The 21,989-nt window shown below is 35.9% G+C and overlaps 1 protein-coding gene across 2 annotated transcripts in view; it reads right to left on the bottom strand.

The window, feature by feature from the left end:
- Positions 1 to 2,557: 2,557 nt before the first annotated feature.
- The window catches only part of LOC120542793 (gamma-aminobutyric acid receptor subunit beta-2), a 317,891-nt gene continuing 298,459 nt past the window's right edge, over positions 2,558 to 21,989 (bottom strand). The window contains exons 9-10 of one of the 2 annotated variants that reach the window (XM_039775446.1): positions 12,931 to 13,071; positions 2,558 to 3,278 (exon numbers count right to left, since the gene is read on the bottom strand). In XM_039775446.1, the coding sequence (XP_039631380.1) occupies positions 2,931 to 3,278; positions 12,931 to 13,071 (489 nt within the window). In that variant the 3' untranslated portion in view covers positions 2,558 to 2,930. The remainder of the gene's footprint in view (positions 3,279 to 12,930; positions 13,072 to 21,989) is intronic. The other variant, XM_039775447.1, reaches the window with a different exon arrangement.

Raw genomic sequence — 21,989 nt, 5'->3', positions numbered from 1 at the left:
TGTTTCAGACGTGAAATCCATTAATCATTAAAAAAAAAAAAAGTTAATGAAAGGTAACGAAAACAGAGATATGATCATTGCTAGCGTTTATCGCTCATGCAAAACGTGAGAACAAAAAATTCTGTTGTTACTACCAAACAACTGATTAGGCATTAGTATCACAAACATCTTTTCTTTTCCTGAACTCAGTCTCACTGAATAAAGCTGTACTTTGATTAAGTTCTCCAAATCTGGTGTATGCCCTTTGAAATTATAATATAATAGGCAGATTTCAAATGTAAAGATAAGAATCTGTTATAAACTCTGTGTGATCTTTTTTGATGGTCTCAGACTTTTACAGACCCCCATTGACATCATCTAAGCATTAATGATTGGCCATCCTCACCTTAATGCCAGCCACGACTACGGGCACATTTCATACAGCCATGGCTACGCAGGTAGTGAGAGAGCACAGGGCCACCTTTCCAATTCAAGCTCCCCAAAACATCTAATGAAACCCAGAAGGAGAACAAACATTCAACGTATCACCTCGCAGTGTTTTTATTGGAATGGTTTTGCAGTGAAAATAATTTGTACGTCTGAAATAAAAATTAAAAACATACTTAATTGTAAGTGAAACACATATAATTAGGAGCCTAATATGATTTTCACTCCCGTATATGGCCCAGTGTGATGTGTAACTCTTTCAGTCATGTAGGATACACTATGCGTACCGTGTTTTTAATGAAGCTGTCACATATACAATAACTCTAAGTTTAATGCAGCTAGAGGTTTTTTAAATATTCAGATGTTCCATTAAACGGTTACATGAAAGAAAGATGGTCAATTATGGTAGGGGTATGTTGACTAGTACCCTGTAATCCAGTGTAAATAATGCTATTTGGGAATGCTTCTATAATGAATAAAATGTAAGCTTCCATAAAAAATACAAATGTATGGAAAAAGCAAATATTTGAGAAAATACATGATGACGGGGAATGTTTTCATGCAAATACGGAATGAATTAAATCAATTCACCAATTTGGAAAAAGTTTATTCGTATATAGGATTTCAGAAAAAACATTTACAGACAAAAAACTAACATAAATGTACACCTAATTTAAGATGTCCAATGTTCATTGCTAGTGAGGCCTACTTTATCATTAATTATATTGGCTGCTGTTATTGCTTTTGTATTCATCTGTTTTCCAACCTTCAATCTATATTTGTGTTTTCCATTGATTATCCAACTATATTCCAGAAGCAATGTGGTCTACATATTGAGTAAAAAAAATACCAAAACCAAGTATCCCAAATGTTCACACTATGATCCTAGCTTGCTATTTTCACTCATGGTACATTAGCTTTAATCCCTAGGGGAATGACTTGAACTGAAAAAAAATGTTCTCCTGGATGTAAACTTTAAACGGAGTTCCCAGTTTTGTGAACACCATGCTGCACTGCTTTGAAATAAAGAACAGCAATAAGACGTTTTGTTACGGAATTCAGTCCCAGTCAGTTGTGTTTTGTTTTAGAGATCATTGGCTACTGTGTTACATTTGTTAATTTAACCAAAAAAAGAATGGAACTTTAAGATATGTGAGGAAGAAGACCAGTGAAATGAAATTTATGATAGTGTTGTACAATATGGCATGATTGTTTAAGAACCACAAGAAGTAAAAAATAAATCAACATATATGCTGCATAGACAATAAACGTGTGTGTGTGTATATATATATATAGACATATATACTGTATACACTGTACATATTGTATATCTATATCTATTTACATATATATAAATAATATATACACATATACTATATGTACTGTATATATATGTATATAGCTATAGATATATATATATAAACATACATATGGTGTTTATATGAGTATTGTAGAAATGAATAAGAAATTCAAGAGAATTCATGCTCTTAAGTACTCTGTATGCATGTATATATACAGAATATATACATATATGTGTGAGTGTATATTCAAACTGTTTAAGAATGTACTAAAACATAATATTATGTCACTGAATTACACTTTACTGAACATTTATAAAATTTTCTGGAAGCAGATACTGAATAAATTTTCAAATCACATGCATTCTCATTATGTATTTCTTTATTTTTCTCTGTACAGATTTTTACTTACCAAAAATAAAACAGTTAACAATAAAATAAAAACATAATTTAAATAGTTTAAATGTTTAACAAAACACTTTGATAATTGAACGTTACGAACTTAAATATTCTCCAAATTAATAATAATCAGAAGTGGTGCCTTTAATAATAAATATATACTTATTCATGCAACATAATCTGACTTCAATATGGATGGCATGCAATTTATGAGAACAAAAAGTCCAGGCATGAAAAGAATAATGGGCAAATAAAAATGACTACCATGAGTTTACATTCGGTGAAAAAAAAAAAGTTTTTCATTTAAAGGCAAACAAGAATGACCTTTTATATATATATATATATATATATATATATATATATATATATATATATATATATATATATATACTGTATATATATATATATATTCAAAATGTACCGAATCCAATATTTTTTGTATTATTATATTTTAAAATAAATATAAAATACTAATGATATTTTGTGTTATTTTAATTTGAAGTATGTAATGTTACAGCAATTCATTAAAGCTATTAATAAAAATAAAAATAAAAGCATTAACTCAAAAGGGACATGTATATTTCTGCTAAAAAGAAACTTGACTCATGGATTTCTTGCCTTTTGCACAAACTCAGAGATCACTTAACATTTCTTGTTCCTCTAAATCAAATATTTCAGCCAGCAATTAAGGTGTTCAACACTTGTATGTACTTTAGTCCTGATTTTGTTTTGAAATTTATAATTCAAAGTCTTTCATTGTTGCAAAATTAACCAACAAGTGGAATACTTTCATAGCGCTCCATCTTCTTAATTCACGTAGTACAGCCAATAAACGACATTGAAGAAGGAGAAGACAACGGGAAATATCATCCGTGACCATCGGTCAATAGAGTTTACATCAGTCAAGTCAGGGATGGTAATTTTCAGCTGTGAGGCACGCCTCCGTAGCCTGCTTTTCTTCTGGGCTACATGCCTTTCAAGAGCATTGCGTCCAAAACTGTGCCTGGCCAAACCGGCTTTGCGGTACTGAAGAGTGGAGCTGTCATAAGCAAGCATTGTGCTCCTTGGGTCACCTAGGCCCAATGTGAGCTCAGAGGCGGCCATCTCATTCTTTATCTCAAGTGTGCTCAACAAAATGTTTTCATGAGGGTCCATCTAAAAGGAAGATAAATGTAATGTTATTAAAAAATAACGAAAAAAACAGATTTCTTTAATATTTTGTATTGATCATTAATCACATCCATTTTAGAGACATTTACCTACGGTTGTTTTGCATAAAACATTGCTATAACAATTAATCTTTGGAAGAGTTAGCATAAAGCACACTATTTAGGGTGAACTGTTATGCATTTTCAATCAACTCTGATAAATCCATGTCTGACAAATCAATAACTTCTAAATGAGATTTTTTTTTCTGGAGTCGAAATATTCTTAAAAGACAAAGAAAAAAGTTATTAAAGGTTTTAATGGGTAAATTAAAATCCTAAACTTCATTCACTTAAAAAAAAAAAACTGTATTCTGCAATTTCATTTTGTCAACCTTTTAAAAGATCCACACACAGTTTCATCTTTAAGCCAGCATCTAGAAATGCAAAGATCTGATTGTGTAGCAGCTATGAGGACTATGGCATATGACTCAATGAAGGTTTGAATTCAGAGGAAATGGAATGCTGAAATGCTGCATTTACAGGGAAAAACACTCATATTTACCCATCAGGTAACAGCTCATATTTACATACTTCTTGCTTCTCCAAACTTTAAATCAAAATATAAGAAAGCAAGAATAAAACGTCTGGCAGGAGTGCCATGAAACGTGTGATTCCAGAAATATGCCTTGCAAAAGAACTCTGTTCAGAATAAAATGAGCATAGACCCCCAGTGCCATGGGTAGGGGAAAAACAGGAGTGCCTTTCAGAAATCTTTCATGTTTTATTGAAATTTCATAAAACATTTTTATAATTAAATCAATTAAGATTTTCTAGACTTCTTGCCTTTAGTGTCAAGTTTATGCTTTTCTAAAATTTTTATTGTACAGTGACTTTGAGTACGGCTTTTGTGTGTGTATAAATGTGATCCCTGACTGATTACATCTAAAACTGCTTTTAGCGTAAAATGCTGTGTCTGTACCAAAAGACTGTTTTGCAAGCAGACCATTGTTAACTGACAAAGCTGCATGTAGGATTGCGTGCCTATGGCGCATTTTCCATTCCTCAAGGGAATTCAGCCACTACTTTACTTCACTAATGGAGTAATCTTTATCTTTTGTTTTAGGAAAGACATTATAAAAATGAATGGTTTTGAAAAGAAAAAATGATTTGCTTAAATATAAGTGATATATTATTTATGGGGACAAAAAGAAATTAGATTCTGCACTTTAGCAAACCATTATAAAATGTGCATGTAAAAAGCATATGTCTTGGGTGAAACAGAAGAAATATCGATTGAATGGACACAAAAAACCCTAAAATTAAAAAGTAATCTTGATAAGATCCTAATTAGGGCAACTATGGTTTTGTTGTTGTCATTTAAAATATATAACTGCTGATTTAGGTGGGCCTAAGAAATGAATGGATGAATGTGTAAATTAATTACTTGGAAGAACAAATGTCTGATTCAGGGAGGCACCTTAATAAATGGGTTAATTAAAGTGATACAATTTCCACTGAATCTGTAAGTTGGAATCAAAAAGAAAAAAAAGGAAGCAAGAAAATCAATCCTCAATCAATGAGCTGAGCTCAGGACAATGCTACCTTTCCCTTCTTGCATCCTTTACTTCTGCCACCATCAACGCTAAGGTAAGGTTCTATCACAATTAACAGGTCCTTCTTAACCTTCTTCCACCTCCTCCCCCAACCTCCTTGTCTGCTGATGATTTTGACACCTTTTTTCAGGATAGGGTGGTTGCCATCAGCAGTCAGTTTTCACCTTCTCTGCCACCCTCCTCCCAAGCATCACCCAACATTCTCCACATTCTCTCCACTGATGTTTCCGACCTCCTCTCCAATCACCCCACTACCTGTCCACTGGACCCTATCTCCTCATACCTCCTTCGGGTCATCTCGCTCTTTCTCATTTCTACAATTACACACACCATTAACACCTCGCTCAGCTCAGGCACATTTCTCACCATCTTCAAACATGCTCTGATAAACCCACTCCTCAAAAAACCAACACTTGATCCATCCCAAGTTAACAATTGCAGGCCTGTCTCTCTTCCTTCCTTATACAGAATGGATTGCTTGATACCAACCAGCTTCAAGAGGAACCACTCAACTTAGACAGCTTTACTGACTGTGGTCAACCAGCTACAATGTTCTAGAGCTGCCAACATGTCATCGGTCTCGATCCTTCTAGATCCCCCTACTGTCTTCGACACAGTCAAGGACAACATTGTTCTTGCCATCTTCACTGACCTTGGCATCACTGGGACTGCACTCAGATAGTTTGAGTCCAACATCTTGGTCAGATCCTACAGTATGTCCTGGTGAGGGGAGTTGTCAAGGCTGCATCAGACATGCACAGCGGTGCCCCAGAGATCGGTACTGGGTCATTTGCTTTTCTCTCTGTACAGCACCTCACTGGTCTTCATCATCCAACTCCATGGGTTCTCTTATTAGTGCTATTTTAAAAATATGCAGTTCTATCTATCATTCCCTCTTGAGGACAACATAGTATCAGCTAAAGTCTCTGCATGTCTTACTACTGTCTCAACCTGGATGAAGGACCACCATCTACAACTCAACCTGGCAAAATCTGATTTTCTTCTGACCCTTGCCAGCCAGTCTGTTTAACTCCCCATCTCTGTACAGTTTGGCTCATTGTTGCTAACAACTGCCAAGTCAGTACGCGACCTTCGGGTGGTGATTGATGAGCAGCTATGTTTTTCTGACCAAATTTCTACTGTTTCTCGTTCATGTAGGTTCACGCTGTACAACATCCGCAAGATCGGACCTTATATGACGAAACACGCAGTACAGCTTCTGGTCCAGGCTTTGGTCTTGTCGCGTCTGGACTACTGCAACTCACTTCTGGCAGGAGTACCCGCATGAGCTATCAAGATGCTGCTGATGGTTCAGAATGCACAGGCCCATCTTGTATTTAACCAGCCAACAAGGGCACATGTCACTCCTCTCTTCAGGTTGCTACATTGGCTCCCTGTAGCAGCACACATTAAGTTAAAATCTCTGATGCTTGCCTACAGAGTAGTCAGTGGGTCAGCACCTGTGTATATGGAGACACTGGTCAGTGCCAAGCTCCTTCTTTAGGTCTAACTGGGAACAGCATCTGGTGATTCTGCCTCTGTGTGGTATCAAGTCTCAATCCGGACTCTTTTTCTGTGTAGTTCCTAGATGGTGGAATGAGCTGCCCACCTCCATCCAAACTGTTGACTCCCTCAATGTATTTAAGAAGCAATTGAGGACCCATCTGTTTTGTGAATATCGGTCTAATTGATTGAAAAAAAAAAGTTTGGTGATCTTTCATACTGTTGGTTGATTTGTTGTTACTTTATGTTTAATTGTTTTATCGATTGTTAATCTTTGATTATAAAGTTATTAGTTATTACATCTTTTCACTTTTGGAAATCAACTTTTGTTACCTGTCCTAGTACTAGGGTGTTGTACCGTGTTAGCCATTATGAATGTAGAGAAAAGCCAAGCAAAATGACACATTTTATTGACTAACTAAAAAGATTGCAATATGCAAGCTTTCGAGGCAACTCAGGCCCCCTTCTTCAGATTACATCTTGCCTGAAGAAGGGGCCTGAGTTGCCTCGAAAGCTTGCATATTGTAAACTTTTTAGTTAGTCAATAAAATGTGTCATTTTGCTTGGCTTTTCTCTATGTTACCTGTCCTATTATACTTGCTGAACAAGCAGGCCCTAGGCTAAAGTTACTCGATTATGTTTACCTATTTTCTAAGTTTCTCTGGATAAAAATGTCTGCCAAGAAAATAAAAGTAAATGTATGTGAAAACTGGCTTAAAAAAATAGAATTGCAGAAAACTTGATTTTAAGGTAAATAATGCAGATCTCATTAATACCAGGTAACTTGCACTCTTTGGCACAGCGGAAAATTGCAGTATATATCCATCCATCCATAATCCAACCTGCTATATCCTAACTGCAGAGCCAATCCCAGCCAACACAGGGTGCAAGGCAGGAAACAAACCCCAGGAAAGGTGCCAGCCCACCGTAGGGCACACACCCACACACCAAGCACGCACTAGGGATAATTTAGAATCGCCAATGCACCTAACCTGCATGTCTTTGGACTGTGGGAAGAAACTACGGGGAGAACATGCAAACTCCGCGCAGGGAGGACCCAGGAAGCAAACCTGGGTCTCCTAACTGCGAGGCAGCAGCGTTACCCACTGCGCCACCGTGCCGCCCTGCAGTATACATTAACTTAAAAAAAAGGTGAAAAACATAAAGAAATATAGATAATGCTAATGCTTTGTGCTAACTTTTCTCTCACGTATGTCTGCCTTCACTTTGCAGAGTCAGCTTTGCACTCCAAAATCTGAAAGCTGCTCTTCTGGACACTTTCGAGTGTAAAGGCCATCTGAGTTTGTGAAAGGTCACAAATAGGCACTGAGAAGGTAACTCACTTACAAAACAGCACACAAAATGGATGTGATCTTTTAAGGAAATCTGATGAATTGTTTGATATGTAGAACTCATCAGTTAAACAGACTACAAGGCTTAATGGCGGATAGATGTTAAGACACACTTACCTTAAACCCCAGTGTTGGAATGTTAAGTCAGCACTCAGTATATACTCATAAAATTAAGGTGTAAAATTGCTATGGATATAGAGTATACAAGTCAACCCTCATTTATCTGACTTTAGGCATTCATCACCATTTATGTTCCAAATTGATGGCCATGATGCAATGGTATGAACAATGTCAAATGAAAAACTTCAGACAAAAATGCATAAGGCATTACAATAGACTGCCCATTCCTAAATAGAAGTGGACATCTTTGGGGAAAAAAGTGGCTTTGTTTTTTTTTCTCTGCTTAGACTACGAAGATGCTAGATGTATGAACTAAAGGCTAATCACTCTTAAAAATAATGGTTCTTTAATGGAATTTTATTGGTCTTTACTGGTTTGTGTGGCTGCTTGTAGTTCCTTTTATTCACAGAACACCATTTAATTCTGAGACAGGTTCTTTGCATATGATGTTGGTTCTTTGTGCTTTGAAGAACTTTCTAATATGTACAAAAACACAAATCTTTAATATATGGTACTGTGCAAGACACTAACAGATTAGAAAACCTAGACTTAGCCTGTGTTACTGAATGTATCCAGTATGAGACCTTTTAAAATCATGAGCCATTGGTATTTTACAAGTCTGTTACCATCCGTTCATGGCTGTTTATTATATAGAGCCTGTTAAGGATCTGAATAAATAAAGGTTCCTTCTGGAATCTTCAAGTGGTTGGCTCTTTTGGTTTATCTATGGCATCGCTCTGAAGAACCTCTATGGCACCTTTATTTTTAAGAGTGAAACTTGATGGAAACAACAAGACATTTGAACTAGCTAGAAAAAAATGGAGCAAGAGTGCATTTTTTAGTTATTAAATTGGAATGTGATGAACAAATATAATTTTTTACTAGATGTTTAAATAGTTTGAGAAGATATACTGTATTTCTACTTTCAACAGAAGTATATATTTAATCACTTTCCTCTGTCATTTTCCAGATGACTATAAACGATGTAAACCTGTGTCGAAAAAATCCAAACTGCAATTGCAATGAGCGTTCACCTTTCTTTTAAGTACTTGATTATTTGGTTTGTTTTATCCGGACTTGTCAATCTTTTCACCTGCTGATTCAAGTAATTCTGGCATAAGGAATAAACCCTCTGTAAGGCACATTTCCAACACTCAGGACACTCGGGCACACATCCGCACTCGTTAACAAAGGGACATTTTCAGAGTGTCCTATTATGACATTTTACATCTCTAGGATGTGGGAGAAAAACTGAAGTAAGCTGGGCAAACTTTCATATGTAATGCTCTTGTAGGTATCACAAGGCCAGTGTCCTGACAAGGTTTGAACCTAGCATCTTGGAGCTGTAAGGCTGTGACAGCAGTGCTGCCATATCTGTACTGTGTTGACTCTACTTCTACTGTCTGCTGTACAGTAAGTCACAATGGAACATCTCTTTGTGTAACATTTTATGCTAAAATAAATTTACTGTTTATAGCATAGAGCCGACACTGGCATTTGTGCACTTAGTTGTTAATACAATCCAGGCTACAAGCTGTCATTTTGCACACCGCTGCAGTGAACCTCAAGGCACCTTGAAATTACATTGTATCACCGACATTTTTATTTTATCATTAATTATGCATTGGCACAGTTTATGGACAAAACATGTAACCTTAAATTTTTAAACTGTAATTGTGATGTTACATCAAAACGAATTAATGAATGTGTATAAGGCAAAAGCCTCTGAAATGACCACAAGAGTGCAGCTAATAGAATAACATTTTTATATGTAATGTTAATTCACCCGACTAAAAAAAAAAGTGAATAAGCCTTTAACTACTGGTTTTTAAAAACATGATAGAAACTAACTAAGAGTGGGATACTGGTGCAACATAGGACACCCTCACATACCCACACTTACTCCTTTTGGGTCCATTTATAACTGCCAGTAGACATAACAACCTAATAAAATTAGTTGGAGGAAAATACGCAAAAATCCTCATATAAATATCACCTGCACTTCAGGATAAGTAATCTACATGAAGCTAAACATGTTTGGGCCCAGCCAGTATTTGGATGGGAGATCATCTAGGACAAGGGTGTCCAACTCTGGTCCTGTTGGGCCACAGAGGTTCCAGGTTTTCATTCTAATCCTTTTCCTAATCAGTGAGCAGTTTTCACTGCTTATTAACTTCTTTTCCCTTCATTTTAATAGCCTTGTTTTAAGGATTCATTCCTCTGAATTTATTTGCTTATTTATTAGATGTCAGCCAAAGAGAAAAGAGATCTGAAACGAGCCAACTGATGACCAGCTAAATTGGAAGGTCAAACTCCAGCCAATTTCACTCCAACCAGTTTCTTAATGAGAAGCCAATTCCTTGTGTTAATTAAAGCTGTTATTGAATAGCATGACTTGGTGCTGCTCTCATTCGGTGACAGCAGACAGTTGATTTTCTGTTTTATCTAAGACCCCCGTCAAGATGTTTTGGTTACCTGAGCAGACCAACATGGCCGAGACCTTCACCTTTCTTTATTTTCAGGTTAGCCAGTCATTTGGCTGCTTGTATTGTATCTCATTATTGTTTTGCTTTTCATGAAGGAAAAAGAAACAACTAAGGGGTCTGAGTCACATCAATTAAAACTAAGGCAAAACAAGTTAATCAGAAGCAAAAACAGCTCACTAATTAAGAAGATAGTTTGAATGAAAATCTGCAGCCACTGTGGCCCACCAGGACCAGAGTTGGACACTCCTAATTTTGGAAAACCTTGGGTTGTTGCTGGAAGTGGTGTTGGAGAGGCCATCGGGGGGACTTATCCTGTGATCAGTGTGTGGATCTTAAAGCCCACGTGCAACAACGAGATCACTGCAATGTAAAAGTCAAATGAGTCTTCAAATGAGAAGTAAAACCAAGGTCTTGACTCTCTGTGGTCATGTAAGATCCCTGGGCTTCTTTCAAAACAAGTAAGATTTGTCCTGGTGTAATGGCTAAATTGCCCACCATGGCCTGGTCATTGTGGACCCTAATCATCTCCTGTCACTAACTGGCAATCTTTTTCTGTTACCCCATCACCATCTAATAGCTAATATGTGGCAACTGGCTCAAAAATGGCTTCCATTTCATCGTCTTGGTGAATGCTACACATTGGTGGTAGCACGGGCAATTGACTCTCACCTCTGCAGTCCTGCTGCTACATATCCTGCAGTTCCTGCAAGGAGGTGTCACTCATTAAGAGAACACACAGCAGGCCACAGCTCCTTCCCACTGTGATTTTAAGAGGCTTTATCAGCCAAGGAAGGTTAATGTGTTTGATGCCATTGAGCTCACATTTTGCTTCCTCATTTGTTTCAATTAAATAGGGATGACCAGGTTGGTGCCCCAACAAATCACCTAAGTAAAGGAGTTACTTGGATGCTAGAGAGCATGGCATCCCACATTTAGTTGTAGTGTTTTTATTTGAAACAATTTGCTAATGAATAAAGAAAGTAGCCTTAAGTGAACATCTATATCTACTAAATAGCTTTATATTAATTCTCAATACATAAAGCATTGAAAAATACATAAAGTCAGAAATTCCCCAAAGGGAAATGATGTCAATATCAAATACTGGGACTGTGTTCTGTATAGAACACTACATTTGAACAGAACATCAATTATTGAGCCCTCTTAATCCAGTTTAAGGTTGTGTAGGCTGAAGTTTGTCCTGGCATCATTAAGTGGACTGCAGGAGCCAACTCTGCAAGAGGTGCCAGCCCATCACAGAGCGCTTGAATTATATACATAAATTTGCAAAGTCTGCTTTATCCTGCTCACGACCAAAAAGAGAATGAATATATTCTTGAATAAATTATATCATTACAACATTTTTGACAGAAGCAAAGTGTACACTGTGTGTGCATTTTTGAATCCACAGCCTGTGTAATCAGGCTAGGATTACATTAAGGCGAGAACAAGCGTCTGATTACAAAACTGGCTTGAAAAAAATCTGGCAGCCACATTGACCTCCCTCAGGAATGGGCATAGGCATCCTGGTCTTAGTGTGGATTAAGAGAACGGCCAAGTGCCGCTGTTTTTTATGTGTACCCATATGGTAAAATTTAGATATCCAACAGAAGGGCAAAAGCACAAACCTTCATATTTACAACTGCTGCACATCCAGGTTCAATGCCATGCAAATTGTCAAGGAGGTTTGTTTTTCATGTTGCAGTAGTGAGGGCTCGCTGCCTTAGGGACCTTGGCCCAGAATTTAGTCTGGTTACACACTGGATGTTATTTTAACAGTTTCCTCCAAATGTCATAAGGACATGGGTGTTAGTTTTACTGGTGCCAATGTCTTAATGTGTGCGTATAAGCAGAGATCGTCCCACCTTTGTGCGTGATATTTATGCAAAAGCACACCATGTAGCAATGAAAATGTGGTTTTAATAAGTGAATGAGAGGATGAATTTATCAATTTGATACTGGTTTTCTAAAAATGATTAAAAATATCACTTTAAAAATGTGTTCAAGCAGCTATTCTTGTGTATTCTTAATTCTGATGAATAATTAGCTAGGCAGACCAAATGAAAAATATAAACTAAACAGTAGCAGCTCTTGCCCAAAATGTCATATTTTTGTAAGGTGCTTTCTGCCAGTCTCCTTGCTTTACAGTAGCATTTATTTCTCTGTCACCTTTCAATGACAGGAGTGGTCAGATAAATGAGTATTGAGTACAAACCGCTACTTTTTTAACTGTGGGTTTTACACTTCAGACGGAGGCACGTGGCTCTGAGCTGGTCTGTTCACTTTTCAGAAGAAGCACAAAACACCAAAATTAAAGTCCATGTGTCTGGCAACTGTAAAACAAGCAAACAAAACAAACACAACACAAAAGAACAATAACAATAGCAGCCTGTTTATACAGTCACGTGTGATTATTGTGTAAACAATACTGACAAAATGAAGACTGGAGAGTGTGAGGGGAAGGTGAGGTAGACAAAGTGAAGATGACAATGGTCCCTTTGTGATATATGTCAAACTATCGCTCTATTTCTAATGAGGATTTATAAATATCAAATGTATAAGGGATTCCTTTTGTTTTGGTCCAGTACCTTATTCTTTTGATCGCCTAGTCCTATTGCTGCATCCTCCACAAAGATTGGTTCCCACATCGAGTCATGAGCGTCAATATCCCTCTGTTTCATTCTGGCATACAGAGCATCGTCTCTCTGAACTACATTTCCCACCAACCACTGCAAGCATACAAAGTTATCAGGTCAAGGGGCACTTGTGATAGTTGCTGGGAGATGTAATGGGAATAGGGGGCTAAATGTAGCCTCTAGTGGTAACATCGTAGAATAGTCTGCACTACAGAGTCTATATTGTTGAGGGTTTGGTCTAAGGGCCAAAAAACTGGTAAAACACAACAACACACATTTCTAACCTTGTCTAATAAATAATGTAATATATGGAAGAACATACAGATTGTCTTAATATTAATGTGGAACCTCCCAAACATATTCGCTCTTGACTGCATTACCTGTAAGCACACTCTAATGACAGATGTTAAAACATATATAAAAACATAAAGAACTTTGAATCTGCACACAATACTCACCAACTACACATTGAATTAGACAAGTTTCGGCTTTTCTGCTAAATTCTATCATGCAATCTGTAGTCAGGCTTCCTCAGTGTAAAACCATGACACCTTATTTTCCCCCTTTAAAGCTTTCCCACAATGTATAAGTTGTATAAAACATTTTCAGTCCTGATCCTGGGATTGACTGGGGTTTATTAATAATAACCAGTTACTTATAGACCAATTTCTAAAAGCACATTTTTGTTGGTTTTAAATTACAAGTTTTACTGAAATAGAAAGAAAAGAAATAATTTGAGTCAAGTATGTCTGTCCAATTGCTATGAGACCACTCCTCCGAAATCTACTACAATCCTATTATGTATGAATATAACTTAGGTATTTACAAGAAAATTCTATGGAACTCAAGACATTTTGCATTGACTTATACACAGGCCTTCAAATTTGTAAAGAAATTTAGTGAGTCACGACTCATGTAGTGTAAGTAAGTGTAGTGTCACACATGCGCGATTAGGGGACAGCCAGACTGCCTGATGGAGCGCTAAAGAAAACAAGATGGGGAAATGAGACAAAGTAGTAACGCCTTTCTCTTTTCATCACCAGAAAATAAGAGGAATAAATACCAGCATAAGCTCCAAAAACCCCGTCCGAAGAAAGCTCCATTTCTGCATACAATCGTGGAGATAGATGACTTCACCTCTGGTCCTCTTCCATTTTCCCCATCCACGGTCTCCACCTAATGACATCACCTTCGTTCCTTACTTGTTATTGTCTGCTATACCTGCATTTTTATCACTCTTTAATATTGTTTTTTATCAGTATGCTGCTGCTGGAGTATGTGAATTTCCCCTTGGGATTAATAAAGTATCTATCTATCTATCTATCTATCTATCTATCTATCTATCTATCTATCTATCTATCTATCTATCTATCTTTCTATCTATCTATCTACTCCCCACATCATTTCCATTTCCTTTGATTGTTTACATCTGCCTACTGACCAATTAAAGACCCATCAGAACTGTTTTGTGCTGTCAACTGTTTCATTTTTAACTTTTTGACCGTGGCAATAGTCGAGAAAGTCAGATTGACTCAACCACATATGGGGATGGTTCCCCAACCTTTAATCTGTTTCACTCATTTCATTTCTTCACAGTAGGTACAGCATACACATACTTAAGTGTGCCCTGGCATGGTTGCCACCTTATTCTCCATGTTAAAATTCTTAGCACACTGCAAGACATGCTTTTGTTTTAAAGTCAGCTAGATTACTGTAATCCAATCCTAACAGGACCTCCTAAAAAAGACATCAATAGGTTGCAATTAGTGCAGAATGCAGCAGCCAGCGCATCTAACCAGTTTTAGTGTAGTTACATTGATTACAGGTGTCAATTCGAATTGACTTTAAAATGCTATGAATGGTATATACAGCCATAAATAATTTTACCTCCTTCCTAAATTTTGGAGTACTTGTCCCCATACATTCCATGTCATAAACTCTAATTATGGTGGTCTGCTTATTATTCCAGGAGCCAAGCTTAAAAGAAGAGGTGAGGCAGCCTTTTACTGTTATGCATCAAAACTCTACAAACAGAGATACAACAGTCTAATACTGTGCAACGTTTAAAATATACTGCTAAAACCTCATTTAGCTACATTTTAGTTGTACTCTTAATAAAATATATAGGCATAGAATTATCATATTCTTCAGGGATTTGCAATCTTCATTAAGATCTGCTTTATTTCCCGACTCTTCTGTGGTGACATTTTATGCTACCACCACCTGACCAAGGCTCAGTCCACCTGCATGTGATATGGGTGCTGTAGCTATCCATGAGACCGATTTCATCAAATCATCTGGGATGAAACCTGGAAACAATGGGGATTGATTTTAGTCAATTTATGTATGGTAGAATGCCCAGTGAGGGCTGGGTGGTCTTATGGCCTTAAAACCCCTGCAGATTTTTGTTTTCTTTCTCAAACTTAAGTGGAGTTTTTTTTTTTTTTGCTTTGCGTTCTCCCCCACCATAACCTATCGTTTATGGGGAGGAGTGAAAACTTTAGATTCATCAAAAATTTTGAAATCTGTTTTTCAATGGATCTCAAAGTTTTAGGGTACCCTGATACTGAAAACATAAATATATCGACGATAGGTGTGTGTCTGTCTATATGTCACAGTTTATTGAGGAAGGTCTAGAGCTAAACCGGTTGGATGGAAAAATACCAAACTCGAAACTTAAGCCTGTTATGAGATGACAATGTGCCGATTAGTTCTAGAGGAGCCCTCAAATAAATTGTTGACAATATCTTGAGAATTATGTCAAATGCTGTAATTCTGCAATTAATTACAAATTCTTCTTGTCATTTGCTGTCGTAATTACCTGTTTTACGATCAGAAAGATCAGCATCAGAGCGGTAAATAATTACTGAAATGTTATAGAATAGTTTGGGTAACTTGGTTCTTCAGACATAAAGCCTACTGACGCTCATGTGTGAATTTTTTTGTTTTTTTCTGTCCACCTTACCATCTGACCTTATCATCAGACTCATCTTTAAAAACTTGCAATACAATATTTTATATAAGGACACTACTCTTCTACTAATTATATATCTATGTTTTATAAGATTATATGAAGAAAAGGAATGAATTCTTGATCTGTAATAGTTTGTTTTTTCTGTTTTCTTCATTTTTTAATGTTCTGGACTGTTTTCTTTCTCAAGATTGATTTTGATTGATTTTTGAAGTTAATTGTCATATAAGTTATGCAAATTTCATCTGCTTGATTGTATACTATGTTAATTTCTTGAAGCAATATCAAATAAAAAAGGAATGAATGAAGAAATGAATGCTTTCACACTTGTGTCTGCATGTTGAAGACACACACACACAAAAAAAGACCTAAAAGAAAAAATAGTAAATGCAGTTTAGCAATATGAAATCCAACATTAATACAATAGAAATGTTTACTGATATTTTGAAGATAGATTAAAAATAGCACTAAGGTTGTTTTGGTTTTTTTTTAAACAGAAATATTTTTAAAAAGTGTAATTAGGAAAGAGATTTCATCACTGCCTTCAATTAATCACTGACTGGTGAAATGACTCAACTATGAACCTCCATCCGTTTTGTCCTCTTAAACTAAGTTTAACCATCTTATGTGTTATTTTACAGCATGAGTTTGTTCTCTGACTGAAATGTATTCTATGTTGCTGTAATTTTTAAATTATTATTGTTAATACAGTAAAACCTTGATTATCCATCACTCAATTAACCATCAGTCTCCATTAACTGTCAATAAAAGAATAAAAAAAAAACATTGCGCATGCCAGCGCCTACCTATTATTGTACTACTACTGATGTACAGTATGCTGTGAGCTTTGCTCATTGGAACAACTTTTCCTTGTGGCAGCAAGGAGTGTTCTTCCCAGCACCATAGTGTAGGTTTCTTACCTTCAATTTTAATAGCATAACTTTTCTCTTTTGTAATAATTAATCTTCTATACATTGTTATAGCTGATAAATGTATCCGTGTAGCATTGGAATTGTCACAAAAATTGCAATTATTAAACATTTATGAAATGGCGAAAGTATTTCAAGTATTGCTTCAATTTATGGAGTAGGAAGAACAGTTAATGATATAAAGCGTTTGAAAATTGAAAAATGTGTCAAATTGATGGTAATGTTATTCTGTATTAATGTTAATGTTCTTCTGTGTTGTACTTATTTTTCTAAATTCTGTTATATTATGTTTTATTAATATATTGTTATTATATTACAGCTTGTGATGTGCTGTAGGGGAGCAGAAAGGCTGGAATTAATGCTATAAGTGGTCGGACTGGGTGAAGGGCTTCTCTTCTGACACACCTCTTAGGAGATGAGTGAAAGGAGAAGGTATGAGAAAAAGGATGGTGCGGCATAAGGAGGTTTTTGAGTAAGGAGTCAGGAGACAATAAGTAGGAGTTATAGAGAAAAAAAAGAATGTAAGTGGCAGGAGATAAACTGATTGTTAGGGTAAGCTTCCTTTTATTGTTTTGGAAGTGTACTCCATAACCCAGATAATGGTGTATAGGACAGGGCACCGTTTGTTACAGAACAAAGGCTCCAAGTAAAATATAGAAAATTGCAGTACCTCTGAATTGTATTTGCTTATTACATTGGTCATTACAATATTACATGAATAAATTCATTTTGTTAAAACTATATTATATTTTGTTAATATCGTTTTGTTTTGTAAATAAAAATTACTATTCACTAAACTAATCTACTGTATATAATTTTTGAAGCAGTTATTCTGTTAACTGCCTTTTCTCTTGACCGTCACGGCCTCTGTCCCAACCCCTTGTTTTCTGTTGGTGGATCTCCAACAGACAAATGACCGTTACATATTTGCTGAGTGACCGCCTTCAGACTATATATTTCAGGCTGGAGAGTGAATCTCCCAAAGGTTCATTGAGATTGGTGGATAACTGTAAGTATTACATTGACATATCCTGATTTACTGTGTATTTTCAATTTCTTTTTGGTTTCTGTTTCTTAGATTACAAAGTAGAATTGTTTGCATTGGGTTACCTTTTCAAGCACAGGTTTCTGGGATTATAATTATACTTTTTTGTACTTTTTTTGTTTATGGAAGTAAATTCTTCAGTTACAAGATTTTGCATTGGCTCTGTCCTTCAAAGCCAGTGGTTTTATGGTTTCATCTTCCTTCAAGGACATTTTAAGTATTTTTGTGTTTCTGGAGAATTTAAGTATATTTTTGAACTTTAAAAGATCCCAATTTTGGGCCTTTGCAAGCCAAAGCCTGCCTATTGAGTTTAGGTTCAGACTGCCTGAGGTGAGGCCTATGCCTAGGGTGGCCTAGTTGTTGGGTCTTTTTGGAGGCATTTTATCCTGTTTGCTTTTATTTCTGTCACCATCTGACTACACTGTATTTTTATATATCCTTATAATTATCCCACTCTTTCTAAGATGAGTTGAGGGAGAAAGGGTTTACTAATTGGAACACTGGTTTGCGGATTATCTCATTTTTGTTTTTTCTTTGTTTTTTCAGCTATGCAGTAGCCTCAGGCCAATGTGACGGTAGCCACTAAAGTACCCAAGACTTTACTACTTCTGAATTTACAAAAATCCCTGAAATCACCCCTCTTCAATAATGTATGGTCTAGTAGGATTTTGTCTCTGCAGGATTTAAAGAAGCAAAGATCTACCTCTGTAAGGAATCATATTTTTTTTATTATTTTGTACTCTCCTTGCAATTCTTATCTCTCACATTACTTAAGCATTCTGGTTCCCAAGTGAGTACTTTCAGTTCATGTTTCCAATTTCTACACTGTTTGTACTAGAAGAAAATGTTCCAGTGTGTGCTTTGCTTTTCTGAGACAGGCACTTTTTTAATGAATAGTAAGAGACAATTTTATTCATCTTTGTCAGCTATCATGTTAAGATTTTTTTTTCTTTCTTATATCTACGAAAAGCCACCAGAATAACACAATGAATGTTTAGAGAAAAAATAAAAGTGAACAAGATAACATGCAAAATAAAAAGCAAACTGAATAACCCTCATCTCTCTCACTTAATTTACCTTCTGCTGATCCTTGTGAGAGTTATATTGGTCACAGGCTGAGCAGGCCAGACCAGACTGCTCTATTCAAAACAACAGTTTCTAGTTTCTTTTGAGCAACTCAGAGTTTTTACAAGCCTACTGTGAAACATAGTCTTTGTAGCATTTTGCCAGAAACACTCCCCTGGAAGATTTCAAAATTCTGAGGCTCACAAGATGCTTTTTTGTTGTTGATATATGGGTGGCTGCACCAAACCTTTTTCATGTACCTGTGTCATTCTTATCACAAGACAAAGAGTACAGATAAGAAGAGAATCCATCACGTGGAGTGAGGTCATCATTGGAGTCTCTCAGGGTCTGTCTCTGGATTGTTACTTTTCTGATTTATATTAATGAGATTGATTCCAGTACAGGTAGTACTTGTGTAATTCACAGATGACACTAAAACTGGAGGAATAGCAGACACTGAGGAAGCAACAAAAATAATTCATAAAGACTTGGACAAGCTTTGGAACTGGGCAAACACTTAGAAAATGTTCTTTATTATAGGAAAGTGTAAAGTGCTACACATGGGTAAAAGGAACATCAATTATAAATTCAAAAATGGGAGACAATGTCCTACAGGAAGCAAATTCAGAAAGGGATTTATGGGTTTATGTTGACACAAACATAGTGTGAGGTTATATTGTAAAAACTGTTGAATATAAATCAATGGACAATATGCATAGACTATATAATGCACCAGTGAGATTGCATCTGGAGTATTGTGTGCAGTTCTGGTCACCACTCTACAAAAAAGATATAGCAGCACCTGAAGGTGTGCAGAGGAAAGCAACTGAGTGCATCTTGGAGTTTCAGAACATGTCAGACTCAAAAACAAACTCAAAAGAATTAAATTTGTTTAGACCTAATCCATGTCTTCAAAATCCTTAAAGGCATTGATTGATAAAGCATTCCAGCGCACTTATTTCAACTTAGGAGGAGTCGAGGACAGCCTAAGGACACCAGTGGAAATTAAGGGGAAGTGCATTTAAGTCTGAACCTGGGAAGCACTTCTTTATACAAAGAGTTGAGGAAATCTGTTAAAAATTACTGAGACATGTAGTTGAAGCAGGAACCTTGACAACCTTTAAGAAGTGTCTGGATAATATACTGGGACAGCTTAGCTATTACATATATGACCCTCCTGGTCTGAATGATCTCCTCTCATTTGTAAAACTTCTTACATTCAATTAGCTTTTTAATTAGCTAGAACAACAAATGTATTAGTCAGTTAGTTTTGTGAACAAGGCTAGTCTGATGATTAAAGGATAACAAGCATTAGGAGAAGGCATTTTCCAAAAAAACAACCTCTCCAAGCTTAAATCCTGATATCTTGGTTTTGACAACAAACATATTAGCTGCTTTTGGATAATGTTGTATCAGGCCTCTCCCTCGGACCAATTTGTCAAGGATGACACTACCAGAATAATTGAGCATACGGAGAGAATGGCTGTAAAGATCCATAAGGAAAGAAACTCCACCACTATACTATTGTTTTTATGTTTGGACAGTCTAAATAATTCTATTAGTATTCTTTAAAAAAATCTTAAAAGAGTCTTCCCCAGTCATCCCAGGATAAGGACTGAAACATTATGCATGATATCATCAAAAATAAGACTGTTGTTCCTAGAAGTAATTTCCTCCTTATGATAAAAAAAAATCTCAGAGGGTTAATAAGAAATTTGGTTATTCAGTGTTCAGCAGTTGTGCTCACAGAGTCAGTTGCCTTCAAAATATATAAGCTTATATTGTCATTAGCTCACAAAGTCAGTTACTTCTCCACTCCTGTCCTTGAGACCTACAGTGTCTTCTAATTCTCACTCAAGTTTCAACTGCTATTAAATTGTTATTTTCACTGACCCTCAGCTATAGTTTGCCTGTTACTAAATATTTTGAAGATGTACAATAACACATTTTTAGAATAGTCTACACTACATAATTTATAAGTTATATATGGTATTTACAGTGTCTTAGCAGCAATGAATCGTTTCTGAATTGGGTTAGAGTACAAGTCTGTAAAGGAATTTCATAATCATTTCTGAATTTCACTTCTAACAGATAGTTCTAAGATGATTTTTAATTTTGTTTTGTTTAAGTTTTTTACATAATGATGCTTGTTTTGTTAATTATTTACATGCCAATTTCAATTTGTTCTTCTTTATCTTTAACTTTGGAATTCAGAAATTGCTTGACAGTGATATCATCAGGACTATGGAATGGATTGCCATAACTGCTGGGATATGAAAGTCATTAAGGTGAACATCATCTTGGGGAACATACAGAAGAAACAAAAGAACTAAAAAAAGTAAAATCCAAAAATGGCTTTGACTAGGATTTGGTGTTTCACAGAAGATAAAAGATTTTTTTCAATTTACTTTAGCTCTGATTTTGTTAATAAAAATTTAGCATCATGCTGACACTTGAAGATCAGTAATCTGTCTTATGTGACTGCTTATTCTTGGGGAATTATCTGTCACAATTAAATATGAGTAACTACAACTGATTGTAAGCAATGATCAAATGTTACTGGAGTTAGACGAGAACAGCAAAGAAACTTGCACATAATGTGGCTATGCTTAACTGGACATGAAACAGAATCTGTGCTCTTATCTGAATGTAGAAGTCTAAAATATTGAAATTTTACAGGGTGAACGGACCATATGGCAGTTTTGCTTGAGTTAAAATCTTGTAGACACCGTGGTTCTCAAGGACTGGACTAGAGACCCTGGTAAATACAACAATAAAACAAAATAAATTCTGAGAAATTATAAATATAATCAAAATATCATTAATACATGTTGAGAAATACAAAACGTTAACCAAATATAATTTCAAAAACTCCTTCCTAAAAGTTATTTAAAAATAGAAATATGTCATATATGAAAAATCTTTCAATCTTACACATGCTTTTTATAGAATAAAATAAAATATACACAATTACAACTTTTACAACCTTAGCAACAGGGAT

Source organism: Polypterus senegalus, chromosome 13 (assembly GCF_016835505.1).
Source record: "Polypterus senegalus isolate Bchr_013 chromosome 13, ASM1683550v1, whole genome shotgun sequence".
In the NCBI taxonomy this organism is placed as follows: domain Eukaryota; kingdom Metazoa; phylum Chordata; class Cladistia; order Polypteriformes; family Polypteridae; genus Polypterus; species Polypterus senegalus.
This window is presented reverse-complemented; position numbering and strand designations above follow the sequence as displayed.